Raw genomic sequence first — 19,506 nt, 5'->3', positions numbered from 1 at the left:
CCTCAACCCACACGTTTTCTCACTTTTACCCTTCTGATTGTCTCCCCCATCCTGCTGCCAGAGTGAGCAAACAGCTGTGCAGCATTTACTTGCCAGCTGGGGTTAAACCAAAACCATCAGTCACCATCAACCACCTGTAGAAGATTCCCCATAGAAAGTAAACCAAACCCCAGTTCAGCCCCATTCACCCCCCCTTCACTTTGAACAAATAGGCTGATGTAGTACATCCGTGCAGTAACATCTGTCTGTGGTTAAAGCAAGCTGTGCTACCAGTGTGACAAGTGCCAAACAAGGCTGTCTGCTGATCTGCAGCGTCTCTACAAGGCCATTTGTTTCCAAAATACAACAATTTACAATAGTGAATGTGTGTTGTAACACACATTACAACCTCCTGCAGTTGCTTATTGCTTATTCCCTCCACAGCCGTTGAGATGCAATCACAGAGGCAGGACATAATTTTAAATTGTTATTGGAACAACCTCACAGAAACAAAAATCTAAACACTAAACACAAGACCTATCACAAAGATAAATTCATAGCAAGGTAACAGTGCATGCAGCAAACACTTTTCGGACTGTTACACAAGTAAGGGTCCCCACAGAGAGAAAACACAGTCTACATTCAAGTGCTTTATATTCCATATATAATACCTACAAAAACACAAAATACAAATAGATTTCCCAAGGTTTAACCAAAATTCTACCACATATTGCAGAAAGTTCTGTTTATTTCCTAGTAAAAGCTAAATAGACCTAAAAAGCTTTATGATGTGTAAGAACACTTTAAAATAAGTGTGTTTAGTCACAAACTGTCCACATTCTCTCATTTTGCTGCACTTAATTGTATTCTCTAAAATAAATTATGATGAGATTTTTAGTCACTAGTGAGGGATGTTGCTGAGCTAACCTGAACTACTGTTCAAACAATAAACATGAAAATAACATCTTGAAACAACAGCCACAGATAAGAACAGGCACACAAAAAGGGCAGACCTTTCCTTGGAGTCAATCTTTAAAACCTTTATTTTAGAGATTAGTTTAGCCTGCTTTTCTCTGAGAAGACTAAAAAGCACCTAAGTTGTTCTGGAATCAGCCTAAGGTATGTCACTCCAGCGCCTTTGCCCTTGGATGTTTATTTACATTGCCACTTTTCAGAGTAAATATACTGAAGTTTACAAATCACTTAGAGCTTTGTTTTTTCTATAGTCACTACACATAAATCTAGTCTCCAATCTGCACACTGATAAAGTCAGGGTGACTAATGTGGATGTGAAATCTTTTGTGGCAGACTTTTGTTAGCAATCTTTCCCCAGTAAAACATATCCTCATTCAGAACACTGCACTATATGGTGGGTATAATTACCCATTAAGTGTGAAAGAACATGGGAAATCCAGCATGTTTTGCAGCCTGAAGCAATCTGTTCATTATTTAGCTCTACTAGCCTGGGTCAGCCTCTCACAACTGTTTGTCTGCCTGTCTTAGACCAGAAGATGTTTTAGACAAAGAACAAACTGGAGGTAACTCATTGCTCCTATGCTTGCTGCGCTGAAGGGATATAGAACAGTTTCTCACACAGGACTAGCAGAGTCTTGCAGCACCACGGGATCTCTCCAGAACCACAGACCGCACAGAAATCCTCCGAGACGTTTGCCATCGGTTCCGCTGCGCCGGGGCCGGCTGGGGCAGCGCGGCGCGGCAGACCCGCAGCGCACCGAGGGGCTCGGGGCCGACGGTGCCGCTGGGGAAAAGTGCTGGGCCGGCGGCAGCACCGAGCGCCGGCCAAACCCCACGGAGCCCTCAGGGGGTGCCGCGGGCCACCTCACCTCGCATCCCTTCACGCCTCGGGCGTCCCAAACGCCAGGAGAGACGGGCGGTCTTACGGGCGAGGCTCCAGAACGTCTCCGCCGTGGGGACAGCCGCTCTCTGGGTGCCTCCAAACGCAGATGCCAGCGGGGTTCGCCCTCCTCGGCCGGATCTCGCAGCGCCTGGGCGGGCAGCAGGCGCGCCGCGCTGCTGCGCCGCCTCTGCGCTCGCAAGCACGCACTGCGCCTGCGGCTGCCCACCTGAGCCCCGGCAGCCAGCGCTGCCCGCCGCCGCCCGGGCCCGCCCGGCGCCTCACGGGCCCGCCCGGCGCCTCACGGGCCCGCCCGCCGCCGCCCGCACCGCCGGGCCCCCGCCCGCACCGCCGGCAGAGCGCGGCCAGGGCGCCGCCAGCGCCGGGCCGGGCGGGCCCCGGGCGGGCCCCGGGCGGCTCCCGCGGCCGCTCCGCCCTCCCCGCGCCGCCCGGGCGGGGCCGGGGCAGCCGCGAGCGGCGCACGGCAGCGGGGATGCTGCGGGGATGCTGCGGGGATGCTGCGGGGATGCTGCGGGGATGCTGCGGGGATGCCGCGGGGATGCCGTGGGGATGCTGCGGGGATGCTGTGGGGATGCTGTGGGGATGCTGCGGGGATGCTGTGGGGATGCTGTGGGGATGCTGCGGGGATGCTGCGGGGATGCTGCGGGGACGCTGTGGAGATGCGCCCGGGCAGCGCCCGCGTCCCGTGTGTCTGTCGCAGGTGTCTCCAGTACAGCCACAGATTTGTTTACAAAACAAGCAACAAAGGGAGGGGTACCCAAGCAAAAAAAAGAAAAAAAGAAAAAGGTACCCACAGCTGCTTGTTTTTTGAGGTGTTTAATAATTTCCCTCTGTGCTAGTCTTCTGATAAGCGCAAACTCCTCTCAGACACATATTGAATATTTTCAGTCTAAGTCAGACAAATACATTACTTATGTTCCTGCAATTTTTTCAAGACCTTTCCCCCTGCAAAACCAACCAAACCAACGTGAAACGTGTCCTTTAATTACACCTTTTGGATTTGTATTTTTTGGATTTGGGGTTATCTCATCTCTCCCTATTTATATCCTGCCCTGACAATTGTTTTTCTACAGCTGAGGTGAAAAATCTAACTGAAACACTGCAGCCTAAGTGCTCACTACACAAGAGTAGCAACACTCATTTTTAGAATGAACAACCTCAAAAGACCATCAGTGATTGAAAATTGTGGAGAGAAGGTACAAAAGGCACGCACCATCTTATTGCTCCATTTGCAAGTGTTTCTCCTGGGGTGCACACCCAAAGCTCGGAGTTCCACATCATACAGATTCCTGGGTACATCTGGTTTCCCCAATACTCTTCAGAGCATCTGATGTACAGTGCATATCGGTACATCTATGATGATTGAGTTTGTGCTTTTAATTTGTTCAGTGTAACCTTCATGGCCTTACTTTAAGACAGGAAAAAGTTCTTCTTAGAAATAGCACTCAAATATGATTGCGACCTAAAAATTTAGCTCTCATGTCTTATCATAAAATAATAAATTATACTTAGAAAATAATGAGGTTTTTTTATTTATAACACAAAGATAATTTTACACTTCAAATATAAAATATAATTGAAAAGATATATACATTTCAGCCTTGTTAGCTGGAGATTTTCTTTAATATCTGGTTTTTTAGTTGTCTCACCATACCTGATATGAAAAGGGATTGAAGCATCATGAGGTCTTAGCTGTTATCCTACTAGAATCCTGAATAGGATTAATAACCTCAAGAGTGTAAATTCAAATGATGTTTATGATCTTTCAGAAAGCATACAGCTTCAATTTTTTTTTTTTACTTTTCACAAATCTAACACTTTATATATATTTATATTTTACTTTCATAGCACCTGATGATATGCATAGCACCAACTGTTGATATCCAATCGTTTTTAGTGGGAAAATAAAAAACACAGACAAAACCATTAAATACAATAAAAAATGAAGTCTTTATTCTTTTGGCTCAACTGTAATGTGGTTTACTGTTCTTTATGGTAATAGCATTTTCCTGCATGCAGTTCACTGACACACAAGTCAATATTTTTGTAAAAGGAGGAGTCAACATCGAATTTTTGCTTGTGTAAGAAACACAAAATGTCCTGATGTGATCAATTATACAAGTTTGCTATTTAATTCCTGTGGAAAAAAAAAAAAAACATTGTGGATCCCATATTATATTTAGAACAGTTCTAGTGCAGCATGAATCAACAAGAATTAGAATAGTCTATGTAAACAAACACTGGTAAAGATTTCATGAATAAAAAGACTACCTTGAAACTTCTGATGCAGGCAGTGCTAGAATCTTAAACAAATCCTCCTCACCACATTTCAATTACAAGTTATATCTATTTGGAAGCAAGTGCATTTTGGACTCAGTTTGAAACTTATTTCACATTAAAATGTGTGCAAAAATACAGTACTAATAAAAAAGCAGAAACCTAAAGCTACCCCTTTCTTTCCTTTGTTTCTTATTTTGTGAAGTTCTTGAATTAAAAAGTGCTATGGATAGAAAGTAATAAAAGTGACAGTAACATCAACCTGAAGATAATTCTCATTTCTTAGTTTATGTACAAAATGCTGAAAAATAAAATAAAATGGTATTTTTTACAGTATTTATATTTTCTTAGAAAATTCTATCCATGTAGTTTTCAACAGATTAAGCAGTTTGCAACATATCCTGTACAGTCTGATTATGCACCGTACAGTAGTCACCTAAAATTTTAGAATGCAAAGCAAGAAGCTCTTAAATAACTGCAAACTATTGCTTGATGTCGTGGAAGAATGATGACCAATTGAACAATTTATTTCACTTGACCACTGAGTTATGGCTTCCCATATTAGACTCTTAACAGTGGAAGGAGTAAAATTACAGCAGCAAAGGCAAGATAAACATGCATCAGTGATAGCTTCCAAACTGTCTATAATGGTACAGAATACTTCATATTAGCTGTTGAGAGATTGCAAATTACACTTACTGTGGTACATATTTGATGCAATAAATATTGTGCACGTCATTATTTGTTTGCTCAAACATGCACCACGGGATAAAATAACTATTTACATAGAGGGTACTTTTTTAATCAACACATACAATGTCAACCTTGCTGAGAGCAGAAGATGGCTAAATGATACTGCAGGGTGAAGCAGAACAACTTCATAATCCTTATGTTTTGCACGTTTTTGGTAAACTCAATTTCCCAAGGTCAGGTAAACTGTTTTTCGCAGAAGAATACTTAGAAGTGGACGCTATGTCCCTCAGTAAAATTTTTATGCAGAGATTGTTCAACTACTGTTAAATGACTTATGAAAAAATAAACATCTGTTCTATTATTGTAGACTCTATGGGACTTTACAGGCACATTAAGATTTGTCTGGATGAGATACTAGATGGATACTGTTATTAAGCACCTCAACATACAGAGCCACCCTGAAACATGGAAGTAGTCAGACTGCTGCTTTGTGCGACGTCATGTTTTCCCATGCATGAACTACAAGTGCAGCATGCCTTCATGCAAATCACTTCTGTTTGTACATTATAGAGAATCCGAGAGTAGAACACCTGGTCCTCATACCCCCTTCCCCAACATAAAACCCATTTACAAAAATAGTCACATATAATAGTAAACAACCTGTGAATTAAAAAATGATAAGTTCACCAACACTGATCTTTGTAAAAATATGGCAAATGTGACTGTTGAAATGCTAACAGTGGATACAATTTCTGTAGTGTGTGTTTCATGTTAAACACATAGATTCATAGGTTTGCACCTTTTTTTTTTCAACTGGTCCCTACAGTCTGGTTGGCCATTTTATCATCTCTTCAGCAGTATCAGCTGGTACTAAAAACAACAACCTCCTGTCAAGATGTTACCCTGTTTTACAGAGTTGCAGTTTGATGACGAGGGGTCACTGTCTTGCTATAGGCACTGACCTTATATATATATATATATATATATATAATCATATATATATCTATATATGTAAAAACTGACAGTTTGGCATGTACCTCCTACAGGAGTCCTGTTGACACAAAAACATACTTTTTCAGGCTGTAAACAGTTTATTACAAACAGTGTTCTATATTACTTTTTACTTTCCCTGCTGTCTTTACCTTTATCTTCTTTTTCTGACTTGTCTTTTTCATATTTATCCTTGTCTGGCTTTGTTACACTGTCATAAGAAGGTGGGGAGGTTGTGGATGGGGTCATATCTGTTTTTTCTGGAGTGGAGTTCTCATTTAGTTTTTCCATAATCATATCTTCTTTCATGGGCAGATCATCTTCCTCTTTACCTTTATCCTGACTAAATATACATGATACTTTTTTGACTTTTTGCCTTAAGAGGTGACGTCTGTAAGCACGCTGAATGATGACAGCAGACACTTCCTCCTGCTTTCGTTTCAGTGTGGTTGTAATTGGTTCATAGGAGACTTTGGAAGGATTGGCTGCCATAAACCGATCTTCCATCTGTATTCTGAGGGCGTCCATCTCCCCACTTTCCCCCAAAACACGCTTTGTGAAAGCAAACAAGATGTCAAGGCAGTGAATTCTGTCACCGCTCACCATGGGCAGATCCATTGCAATCAGCTGAACTTTGTTTGGTTTTGCTATGAGAAGAGGTGGATCTAATGAAGCTGCAAAATCTGATAATTTACTGAACTCTATGAATTGTGTTGCATCGGGATCAAACTTCTCCCAGACTTCATAGAACATCTCAAAGTCATCCTCGCTCAAGGGTTCGGCGCTTTCTTCAGTAGCAACACTGAAGTTCTCCAAAATCACAGCAATGTACATGTTCACCACTACCAGGAAGGATATGATAATGTAGCTGACAAAGAAGAAAATCCCAACAGAAGGGTTGCCACAGTCACCTTTCACAGAGCTCCCAGGATGATCTTTATGGGGGTCACAGTCTGGCTCCCCACTGTTGAGAATTGGGGCGAGCAAACCGTCCCAGCCAGCGGAGGTGGTGATCTGAAATAGGCAGATCATGCTGTTGCCAAAGGTTTCAAAGTTGAACATGTCATCAATCCCAACTTCCCTCTTGACGTAGGCAAAGTTGGACATGCCAAATATCGCATAGATGAACATGACCAGGAAGAGCAGCAGCCCAATGTTGAACAGAGCAGGAAGAGACATCATCAAAGCGAAGAGCAGAGTGCGGATTCCCTTAGCGCCTTTAATGAGGCGCAGGATTCGACCGATTCTGGCAAGCCGGATGACTCTGAATAGTGTGGGAGATACAAAGTACTTCTCGATCATCTCAGCCAAAAACATACCTAGGAAAAAAAAACCCAAGTTAAATCAGTAAAGAGTATTATTACATTTTAAAACCATTGCTAAAGATATACTCCACAAGGATTGAACTTTAAGAAGAGTAGGATACTTGGGCAGATTTTTAGGAATTAGCCGTTCAGTTTTTTTTACAAAACCTCTGTGTTAGGTATACTTTTTTAGGACAAGCTGATAACTAGTGTATGTATATTAGCAAATGCTGAGATTCAAGGAAAACCCTTTTGTTTAATTGTAACAAAAATAATCTCAGTTAATCTGAAGAAAGATCATATGCACAGTAGTATTAAAATTCCATGTAGTAAAGTTAGGTTATTTAAAAAAAAGTTATAGTTTAAGAGAACTGCTACTTCTTAATCACACATAAAATAACATGAACACATTTATTACTAATGACACAGAAATTCCAAACATAAATTGATTAAAAAGTTTGTTATAATTCACAGAAGAATAAAAGAATTGAGCATTGTATTATGTGCCTCTAAGCAAAAAAAAAAAAAACTTTTTTGATACAAAAATAGCAAAATTTATTTGCATATTAAGGAGTACTTAAAAGTTAAAAGCCCACAATTTTTATTCAAGTTCTTTCAAATTTGCTGCTTTAGATAAAGCAAAGATTAGTGTAGTCATTATTTGTTACTACATCTGCTTCAGCTCTGCTTCTGCAGTGCTCACTCTAGCTCAGGCACAAAGCCTCTCAGGATCAAACAAAACTGAAGTAAGCAAAGGGTTTTTTGCTTTTTGTTTTTTACAGCATGCACCCTGCTGTCTGGGGTGCATGCATCTACCCTCATAATAGTCCCACACAGATTTTGCTCTTGGATTTTGGATGACTCTCACCCACAACAGTCACTGTAAGTTTGTATCAAAATTGCCTTTCATGTATGTGTAGGAATCTCTGCTGATTTCATAATATAGATGTAATTTTAATAAGTATAAAGTAGGAGTGTATGAAACATCTTGTTAAAAAATTCTTACCATACTTTTCAGTTATCTTGTGTATAAGACTTTCTAGTGACAAAGTTGAACCAAAATATAAATAGATTTTACATGCCAAAAATATTTCAATGTTCACAGAATTAGACATTTCATAAAAATGAGTTGCTCTTACCTACTATGGAGAGAATGACAACCACAAAATCAAAAATATTCCAACCTATAGTAAAGTAGTAATGACGAAGTGAAATCAATTTCAGGACAAATTCTCCAGTGAAAAGGACAATAAACACCAGGTTAATCCAATATAAAATGTTTTCCATGTCTTCACTCTGATCATCTGTTTCTACCATCATTGTGACCATGTTAAGGCAGATAAGTATCATGATACTGATATCAAATGCTTGTTTTGTTACAAAATCAAAGACCATGCCTTGAAATTTGTTCTGTTGTAACAGAAAAAAAGAAAAAATGGTATTTCAGATTAATAAGGCTTTTCTTATATCATGCATTTTTTTTTGGTTATGACTTATTTTAGCCTAAGGCATAATAGAAAAAGTCCAATTTTTAAATAGATGTAAAAATAACAGAAAATATTTTTATTCTTACTGCTGGTCGAGGTATAGGCTTTTGTGGTTTCTTTGAACCCAATTTTTTCATTGCATTGTAGTATTTCTTCTGTTCTTCTGTCATAAAAATGTCTTGACCTCCAAAGTAAATCCAAGAGGAAAAAACTGGTTACAATCATGTATCTTTATTGATTACTTATAAATAATACTAATGATCACTTTTGTTCACATTCTCATCTGTGGGAAAATTTAGGACAGACAAAAATTCTCTTTTATGATTTTTATATTAAGTATTAAGCTGCAGAAAGTGTTGAGTTTGGTAGCTGGAACACTGACACCTTTTCAGACAGTGTTGACAAAACACAAAGACTAAAGAGGGTACGAATAAAGATAATACAATATTTATTATCGATGTTTAGAAATCTATACTGCTGAGCTCTGTGACATGAAGGTAGTATAGCAAAGAGTTTTTATAGCTACATTTAGTTATTTCAATGGTTAGCCTTTTTATGAGTCAATTAAGGCTTCAGTCTCAAATCCATATCTTTACAAAGATGACATTGAGTATTTCACTAAGCATGGAGAGTCACAGATTGCCACTTGTCCATCAAACCCTCATCAAGCCAAATTATACACTTTAGTAATTTATTGTATTTACCACACAGCACTCTTAACTAATTTATCATAGAAAAATTTTATGTATGAAGTTGTCATCAGTGAACCAAAAATAAGAATTTTTTCTGTCTTTCTCAGAATAACAATGAAGTACTTATCTTCTTTTTCTGCTGGTTGAAATTGTCTATGATGACACCAATAAAAAGGTTCAAGGTAAAAAATGATCCAAAGATGATAAAGATGACAAAGTAAAGATACATGTACAGGTTATCTTCATACTTTGGCTGATCCAAAACCTGAAAAAAGGCATAGAAATGACACATTAGTTTAACAGTGAACACAAAATATCTGCTAGATAAAATTTAGGGCTCTATCACTGTAACCTTTGGTTCCTATGGTCAAATCCTGACATATATTCCAGTGATCTTCAATCTACAAGAAATTATATTCTTGAAAAAGGATTTTGTTATCAAACCTGATATTTCCTTTTTAAAAATGCAACTGGCCTGTACAAATGTAGAGTAAATACTGAAAACACATTTGTTTTAAACTAGCAAAGTACAGACAACCAGAAACAACAAGTTTTACATCTGCAGAATTTTCCGTAAATCTTGTGGGAGGCCAGTGTTGTGTGCTTGTGGAGATTTCACTGCTACAGGCACTTAGGAAACTGCACAGGATTGTGGAAGAGAGGCATCCAAGCCATGTTTAGACTAAGCATATTTTCTGGCTATAGCTATCTATGCATTGTCACTATACTACAACAGGCCTCCTGCTGTGAGTGCAGCTTACAAAAAAAAAAAAAAAAAAAAAAAAAAAAAAAAAAAAGAGCTTTACCAGTATAGTTTATTCAATTGTCTACTTAGAACTAGAGGAAAATTTGTATCAAGTGAACAAGGGGCAGGCCAAAGAGTAAGAAAGTAAGAAAATGCACAGGTCTAATTAAAAATTAGCACTCTGCCCTAAAGAAAGCAGTCAGGCAGCTTGCAGAGCACAATGGAAGTCTTAACTATAAATAAGATCAGTATTAAAAAAAAAAAAAAAAATCCTTCTCTGTATTGGTGTCTGTTTTCAAATATAAAGAAAGGCTCAATGCATAATGAAAGGAGGAAAAGGTATTTCATTGCAATAGGTGTGTTGTAGGATTGAGGAATTTTGATTCAAATGTACCATAGAGAAAATGGAATCCTTTAGGACTGCTCCTCTGCTTTCCTCATTTCTTGTATTTTTCCCATGGTTTCAATTTTCTTTAACTACGAAATTATAATAATACTTTGTTCTTTAATTTTTACTGTAATTTCTGAAAGATGTTAAAATTACATTCTCCAATCGTGGAGCTCATACAATCAAAACAAATGGATTCAAGGGACCATACTTACATTACGAGAATCCACAGCTGCATACATGATATCCATCCATCCTTTAAATGTCGCCTATAATCAGAACACAGGTGTTTAGGTCACACTGTACCTGGAAAATGGCTTGTCAGAAGCATTTTTTAGGAGTGAAGACTAAGTGCCTTTAGTACTCATCATGAAAACCAGCAGAGTGAAAAACCTAATAGCTGACTCTTACCTTCTATTGTATATTTTATTCATGTACAAGAATTGCAAGCCAATTCTAATATCTGACTATAGAGGAGACAGCATCCATTAAGAACTTTTGTCTATTATTAATAATATCTAATATAAAAGTTATTTTTTCTGTGCACAAACATTAGAGCTTTACTTGATACAGGTTCAATGCAGCTAAGGTGTATTAGGTTTGAATTACATTTTTTTTCTCATAGTCAGTATATCCTCTAGGCTTTGTGTTACTCCTGTAGTATTATGGATTTATCCCACACTGCATAATTCAAGCCAAGAATTGAGAGACAAAATTTCTAAATGAAAAAAAAAAGTAACGAAAAAACATTTTACTGTTATAAGTAAACAACAGAGATATAAAAAGACAAATAGAAATTAAGGACTTAATTAAGTGATGACTTACCACTTGGAGCAGAGAAAGGTAACCAAGGCCTACATTGTCAAAGTTAACCTTCACATTCTTCCACCGGGCAGTTTCATTGTTTTGTATGAGCTCCTCACATTGACTGAAGTTGTTAATTTGGCTGATATCGAATCTCTCATCAGTTGTGGTGTTAACACAGTAGTAAAACTTTCCAGCAAATAGATTTACTCCCATGATACTAAATATCAGCCAGAATATAAGGCAAACAAGAAGCACATTCATTATAGATGGAATTGCTCCTAACAGGGCATTCACCACAACCTGGAGTACAAATGAAACCAGAGACACTGTAAGAACACAGGCACCAGGATCTCAGAAATGCTTCATCAGCCTCTCTCACATGTAACATGCTATTATAATTCTAATATCTGTGTTACACTTCAATTGTTGAGAGTAACAAGTCAGAAAAGCAGTATAGAGAAAACATAAAATACCAAACTTAATTAGAAGGAAAATACAAATAGTAGCAAATAGTAGCTTTAAAGAATGGGTAAAATAAGAACTAGTAAAAAAAACTTAAAAAAAAAGAGGAAAAATAAGTATTTATTAGTTTATTGTAGAATATTTACTTAATGTATATCTGCAAAACCATAATAATTACAATCACTGATTGAATCAAACAAACCAAATTTTTAATACTACATGTTTACTGGATAAATCCAAGCAAGTTCAAATCTATTACTAAGCAAATTTCTAATTGAAATTAACTTTAAGTATTTTTGAAAATAAAACCAAGTGATGTATGATTCTTTTGGATGTTTACATTTAGAATTAGAAAAGTAGAAATGTTGAAACCAGGAAAGCTACTGAGTATCTGAACACACCAGAGCTGTTAGTGTTCAGGCAACTGGCAGATAAAACTTGACAAATATACTTGATTTAATTCCCAACTGAACTTTGGGAAAAATCAGGCTTCAGGAAAGAAAAATGTGAAAATTAGTTAATGTATGAAGATGAGCAATGATTAAAAACATGCCAGAATGAAAATAAAACACTGAGGAAAATAAAATTTGGGAGAAAGTAGGTCCATTATGAATGAGAATTATTAATTTAATGGTGGAATTGATGATGCTAAATTAATTCCTATTTTAAGTCTCTCTGTAAATAGGAATATTTACGGAACAACTCTAAGAATATAAAATTTGTTAAGTATAGAGCACTGCCTCCAACTTTACCAAAACAACTGAAGCAAATCCTTAAAACTTAAAGTTTGCTCTTTTTTTAATGCAAAACACTAGCTATTGCTTTGATGGGCTTTTTTATGCTCCATTTAGCTTATATGATGCAAGTACTAGGGCATACTAAACTTATTGTTTCTGTTTGAAATACAAATATGTAGCGAAGTTCTATGAAGTATTTTCGCATTACTAAATTACATTTGCAACTAATGCCATCCATAGAATCAATGAATTATAAAGTTAGTGATCCAGGTAGATGGACTTTCATTCCTTGCCCTTTTACAGAACAGAAAAAAAACCCTTTGAATATCAGACAGGTGATGAACCACCATCATGTGTACTATAAAGGAGAGTTGGACTGAAGGAAAGGAGAGATTCCTGTTGTACTTTCAGGGCCCCGTTCCTGTCAAAACACTACCTCTTTTGGGTAATACATACTTTGGACTTCAGTGAAATTGTTGTTATATTTAAATTTAGGAACTGGATCAAATGAAGTTGCTTTTGATGTAAACTACACAATGACTCTATAAAAGCACAGAACGGTGCATGAAGTCCAAATATTCTTTGTTTGTTTGTTTGTTTGTTTGTACCTTTTTTCCACATATTGTAAATCAAATGCTTTAATAAGTGGTTGTTTCTAGTGGGGAAATTTAAAATAAATGAGAATAGTTTCTTAATCACGCTAAAAATCTCCTTAGCAATGCCTGTTATAAATTAATAAGCAAAAGTAATATACAATTTTATAAGTCAGCATCTGGGTTGAGAGGATTCCCCAACTGATGGATAAATATCCTCTGACTATTTCAACAGTGCTTTCTTATGTTGACAAGCTTGTACTCAGCACTGTGAACCACATGACTGTAGGAGGCCATAAGATATTGTTTGACATAAGCAAATGAACAGTCTAATAACTATACTGAATTACTTTAAATTGGAAGATCATGTACTCACTCATTTTTACAGCAATTTGACTGGAATAATAAATGGCAAGGTAATTATTTCCCAATTTGGGAATATTTTCCAAATATATTAGTTGGGTTTTTTTTAATTAAAAGTTATCTTGATTCTTACACTCAAAAATATAAGTAGATTTCTTAAATCTAATAATATCATCCATCAGGAACAATTCTTGAGATATAAAGGGATAGTTAATGAAGTGAAAATATTTGTCCTCGAGCTTTCAGTCTCAGTACACCCAAGAATTCTGTTGCTCTTTGTGCTGCAGCTGCAGGTCCAGTCATGTTCTTTCTTTAATTGCTGGATTTCTACAGCTGACCTACTTTCTCTGGTATTAGTCTGAGTCCTGAAGCTATAGAGAACCAGCTTGTGATAAGAATCATTTGAAGACACTCAAAACGTGGGGTTAAGCATCAGTAGAAGCACTGATCCCGACACCTTCCAGCTTCCACTAGTAGTTTGTAGGTCTGTGAGAAAAGGGGGCTAAACCTGACAGCAAATGAAAGCGGGGGAAGCATAAGAAAGACATCAAACCCCTTGTTTTCTAGTTGAAAGAAAAAGCACCATATAGCAGTGAGTGGTACTGCTTGGGACAGAGCGTGGACAGATTAATTATATTCCCACAGGCCATTTTAATGAAGTACCAAGTGCAAATTAAAGGGCAACTTTCCTAGCAATAACAGTGGTGGGAAGATGCGGGGGAAAAAAATGTTTTTCATAGGGGCAAGTTTTTCTATTAATTACTAGATTGCATGGGCACAAATTGAAATCCTAGAGAATAGCACAGTGTGTTAAAAATTGTGTATGCATTGAATGGAACTTCCTGCTTGTATACGGGAAGTATAATATATAATACTCAGTGAAAGAAATTTAAGTGTCTATGCAAATATATGCTGTGTACTGTGTTGTCATATTTTCAGTTCATACATGATAAACACCAATGGAATTATTATGTTATGAACAGACATCTTGAATTTCCATGTATCAGACATTAAAATGTTCTCATCCTAATCTGTTCATCAACTTGAGCTACTGTATCTTTAAAGACACTAAACTTGAAATTAATTAAATAAGGCAAAATTAATTACATCCATTGGAATATTTCAATGGCTAATTGCCTAACTAATGAAGTTATAGGTCACATTTCTAGTCTTAAGTAATCTAACTTCATCTACTAATTTTTATTGCATTTTTTGCTAAACTCATAAATCTTCTCCTCATCTGGATATTGTACAAAGAGATACAGTTGGCAGATCAGGATTAAATCTGTAGGTAAAGTTTACAGCAACATGAAAGCCATGGGATTGACAATTACCTATAAATCTTCATGCCAAGGTTATTGGGGCTTTTCCTTGCAACAATAAGTTGCCACTTAAGTGATTTTATATAAAATTTGAAATATTTTTATTTTGGGCTTTTTGTTTTGCTAGTCGTTGTCATAAAAGAAACCCCAACAGTTAATATTATTCTACTGAGATAATACTGATGCTTTAGACAGGCCTTACCTCTGATATAAATATCCCAAATTTTCAAATTTGCTTTAGCAAAATACAGACATTTTTTGGAGGCAAAGAAATGCTATTTCCTGTTTGAATTTATAACATTTCATCAAAGCCCATTTCCTTTTTCATTTAAGTCTCTTCTCTTACTTTCCACACATAGACAGCATGACATTTTCTTCAGAAGCTCCCCAGTTTGTAGCTGATTTACAAATTAGCTAGTCAGATTATCACCTGAGAACAGCACTTGCAGGAGGGAGCCCACCCAAGGATCCCTTTTAACTATGGCAGTAGGGTTCCAGCTCAGGTGCCTCTGCTGATGCCCACTATGGCAGTATGTCCAAGAGAGACAGATGGACCCTGAAGGTGTAAGCCAGGCATCTTCCGGTGGCTGGAGCCAGAAATATCCACCATGTATGTTTGGCCACTACTACCCCTGAGAGAAACATTTCTAGAGCTTTTGAGTCATGGCTGAGTACATCAGGTCTTTGTCCCTTTCAGTACACTAAAGAAGTGATATAAACTAACCACTGTGACTTTGCACTAGGACAGCCTGCATGTGCCCTGTTGGGCAGCTGAGGGTGTCAGCTGTGGGAACTGATACAATGATAACAAATAGCTGGGGACAGTATTCAAATATACCAGCAAAAGTCTAATATGTTTTCAGGCTGCTTAGTGCTCTATAGATTATAATCAACATTTTACAATCAATATGGAAAGCAGTAAGCAACCAGAAATCATAAAACCAGCTCCATCTCTGATATGCTAGAAAATTTTCTTAAACAGATTGCAATGGTTCTAATACAAAAGAGAGAAGGTAATTTAATAGTGCTAATTTACTTATTAACATACAAATTAATGACAAAACTTATAGTTCTAAAAGACATTCCCAATTTATATATACAGAATGCTATGTTAAAAGATCTAGACTATGTATGATAGTCTAAACTGGTACAAAATACACATGTGCGTGTATACATGGATGCATGTGCACACAGTTTTAAGAGGAAGTATTGGAGCTTTTTTAAACTGTTCTGACTATAGTAGGATATGTTTGTATAGGATAAATTCTAAGTAATACTGTATAGATCCATGCAGTTGATAAATCCTTGGGCCCTCCATATGGAAAATATGGAAATGGGGAAAGGCCAAGGAGCCTCATTAAGTGTAACAATATGTGCAATAACACATGAATTCATATAAGCAGATGAAGCCTTCTGCTTATATGTTAGTGATAAATGTGCATTATATAGGATGGTAGTGTAGCATTTCTGCATGGATTGGTTGTTGATTATTCCGCATGCATTGTTTCCGTGGATGCATGCATTATTTCAGATTCTTTCACATTGTCTTACCCTCATCCCTTCAAATCGCGACAAGGCTCTTAGAGGTCTCAAAGCTCTTAGTGTCCTAAGGGATTTAATCGCACCAAGTTCTGAGTAGCCCAAGGCATTAGCTGTTAAGCTAACCAAAGAGACCTACACAAAAACAGAAAGGCAATATTGCTCATTCATCTTTATATCCTTCCAATATATATGGTGGGAATGATGCGTGCCCTGAACTTCTCAAGAAGATTCAAGGCTGGACCTCTTTCTCCAGGAAACCCTCTATAATGTAGAAAAATTTTTATGTCAGACAAAGTAGAATAAAAGAATATTCTAGGTACCTGTTGATGAAATCATGTTGATAGAATGGTATAAAAGTGCCTTCTATAGCCACATAAACCAGTCAACATTTGGTGGGATTTAAACAAAAATGAAGTCACATACGAAAACAAAACACCCAAAAGCTGGGTGAATTGGAATGGACAATTTAGGTCAGGACTTCCCATGATATCTTCAGAACTTGATGAGAATGTAAACGCTCTCAAAAACCACATCCAGACCTTGCTTTTGGTCAAATGTAACTTTCTAGTGTCCAGAAAATCTTATTCAACAGCCATAGCTACCAGTGCTGTTCAGATTTAACCGGACTAATCAAGACTGAGAACCAACTGTTTGTTAGACAATGGTAGAAGCTTCACTGTTAGGCATATCCACACTTCATTACATTCCCTGTGACTCCTTTAACCACTTCATCAATTCTGGCTTGCATTACGCTGGTCTGGTCTGCAGGCAGATGAGTAAATAAACTAGAATAGCTGTAAAATAAATAATACAATTATCTTTCATCAATAATCCTTGGAAATGTATTTCTAATAGCCATTGGGAAGAAGTGGCCCTAATAAATCAAAAATATCACCTATTTATATCCATTGAATGACCTTCCCTTCCATCCTTTCTGCTCTCTCAATTCCTTCATCTACAAATGGATCTTTTTGCTTTTTTATTTCAATCCACTGACTACAGATAAAAATAATGCTTCAGCTATTAATTTTTTTAATTAAAAAAATGCACCAAGGTAAGATTGACATGAAAAATGAATAAAGCTATTTATAAGGGTCACAGAAGTAACTAAACCACAGATTACCAAATAAGAATTAAATATTTGTTGACAAATACAAGTTCTACTGGGCATGGCAATTTACACATTGGATGATTGAGCCAATACATGTTTTACAGAGGTACAGACTCAATCATAAAATATTATATGAGCATATAGTCATGTCTTATAATAGGATTTGCAATTCTAGTCTGGATTTACAAAGTATAGTATTTTCCAAGCTCTGTGTAGTAAAGACCTCCCCTGTAGCTTTAGGGAGATATTTAGCAATTTCTATAGAATTCTGGTGCTTTCATAATGCACAAATAGGTGATTTAAGACATACCCTTAACTTGCATTCCATGGGAATTACATCTGTGGAACTGAGAGATAAGTCAGGATATTGGGGATGGAAGGGAACATCTGCTATATAGTCAAAGAGCTGCAGTCTTCATTTATGCTACCCAGCACTTTACATACATTGCTGAGCATGTAGACCTGAAATTACAATGCACTTCTCACTAGGTCTCCTTCAGACAAGTTGTATCTGCTCCTTGGTAGTGCAGCATTTGGAAAATCATGTGGGAACCCATTCTAAGGGGGCTCATCTATGGTTCTCTGAACTGTCTCTTTGAAGTCACCCCCATGATACAGTGAAAAGTGCAAGGGTACTGAATAGTACAGTGGAACTGACAATTCCTAGCAGTATTTTTCTTTCATATTGCACAGAGTAAGTGACAGGACACTTACAGTAATTCATTAGAATATTAGAAACAGTTTGAGAAATTGCTTCCATATACAAAAAACCCTGAAAAGGATGAAGAGCACCTTTCTATACCACCAAAAAAAAGATAGTAAAAAGCATAATTTCAAGAAAGAATTCCAACTTCATAAACCTAGAGAATTTTAAAAAATATCTCTAGAGAAATAAGTATATCCAATTTTTTTTCCATTCTGAACAGAATTATAAACCATACCACCCCAGCAGTTAAAAGAGAGTTTTTGTTGACTAGAACAGAAATCTTATCCTGAAAACATAATATTCTCTTTTTTGAAGCCTGTCGTACAGGACATGAAAAAGAATACATACATCAACAATCAGGAAATCCAGCCAGCACCATGCATTAGTGAAATAGGTTTGAAAGCCATAAGCAACCCATTTTAAAAGCATTTCCAGGATGAAGATATAGGTGAAAACTTTGTCAGCATATTCCAGCATGGTCTTGATAGTTTTACGTTGCTCTATGTAGATATCTTCAAATGCCTGTGAAAAAGATTTTTGAAGATATAATTAAATGTCTTCACAATTTGCAGTGTCATATAGGAATGACCAGGAAAAGATTTTGAACTGAAAAAATATACATGATGATAAAGCACGTACCTTTCCCTCAAGTATAACTTTGGCTTTCACTTAATACTTTTCATAAAGCTGGGTCCAAAAAGTATTAATCTTTCAGCTGAGCTGAACAGCAATATGCAAAACTTACTGTAAGACCACTCTTCAAAGTTCATTTTAATTTCTCTCCATGTTTGTGTGGCCAGGTTTTGGTGGAAGGAGCTAGAGGGGTGGCATCTGTGGGGAGCTCCTAGAAGTTTCCTCCATGTCCAGCAGAGCTGATGCCAGGTGGCTCCAGGACAGACCCACCATTGGCCAAGACCAAGCCAATCAGGAATGATAGTAACACCTCTGTGACAATATTTTTAAGACGGGAATAAAAAAGTATTGCACAGGCAGAATTTCAGGCAGAAAAAGTGGAGTGAGAATATATGAGAGAAACAGTTCTACAGATATCAGGGTCAGTGGAGAAGGAGGGGCAGTGCTGAGGGGAATCTCAGCACTGGAGCTGAGATTGCCCTGCGGCCCATGGTGCAGATCATGGTGAAGCAGCTGTGCCCCTGCAGCCCATGGAGATCCACAGAGATGCAGAGATCCACCTGCAGCCCCTGGAAGAGCCCCACCATGGAGCAGGGGTATGCCCAAGAAAGGGCTGTGAACCTGTGGGAAACCCATGCTGGAGCAGGCTCCTGGAGACCATGGAGAGAGGAGCCCATGCTGGAGCAGATAGCCCAGTAGGACCTGTAGGACCAGGAGGACTGGATCAGGCTGTGCTTGAAGGACTGTACTCCATGGAATAGGGACTCACATTGGAGAACTATTGCCTGTGGGATGGACT

The 19,506-nt window shown here is 37.7% G+C and overlaps 2 protein-coding genes across 7 annotated transcripts in view; both read right to left on the bottom strand.

Moving 5' to 3' along the window:
* The window catches only part of CSRNP3 (cysteine and serine rich nuclear protein 3), a 101,504-nt gene extending 99,460 nt beyond the window's left edge, over nt 1-2,044 (bottom strand). Inside the window, exon 1 of the mRNA XM_021528589.3 lies at nt 1,824-2,044. The gene's annotated coding sequence lies outside the window, so the exon portion shown is untranslated. The remainder of the gene's footprint in view (nt 1-1,823) is intronic.
* Nucleotides 2,045-3,786: 1,742 nt separating this feature from the next.
* SCN2A (sodium voltage-gated channel alpha subunit 2) overlaps nt 3,787-19,506 on the bottom strand; it is a 75,651-nt gene continuing 59,931 nt past the window's right edge. For all 6 annotated transcript variants that reach the window (XM_077785016.1, XM_077785018.1, XM_077785014.1 and 3 more), the window contains 8 exons: nt 18,423-18,596; nt 16,267-16,389; nt 11,257-11,538; nt 10,647-10,700; nt 9,426-9,563; nt 8,693-8,797; nt 8,259-8,529; nt 3,787-7,134 (listed from right to left, as the gene is read on the bottom strand). In XM_077785016.1, the coding sequence (XP_077641142.1) occupies nt 5,939-7,134; nt 8,259-8,529; nt 8,693-8,797; nt 9,426-9,563; nt 10,647-10,700; nt 11,257-11,538; nt 16,267-16,389; nt 18,423-18,596 (2,343 nt within the window). In that variant the 3' untranslated portion in view covers nt 3,787-5,938. The remainder of the gene's footprint in view (nt 7,135-8,258; nt 8,530-8,692; nt 8,798-9,425; nt 9,564-10,646; nt 10,701-11,256; nt 11,539-16,266; nt 16,390-18,422; nt 18,597-19,506) is intronic.

The sequence above is a fragment of the Lonchura striata genome, chromosome 8 (assembly GCF_046129695.1).
Source record: "Lonchura striata isolate bLonStr1 chromosome 8, bLonStr1.mat, whole genome shotgun sequence".
Classification (NCBI taxonomy): Eukaryota; Metazoa; Chordata; class Aves; order Passeriformes; family Estrildidae; genus Lonchura; species Lonchura striata.
This window is presented reverse-complemented; position numbering and strand designations above follow the sequence as displayed.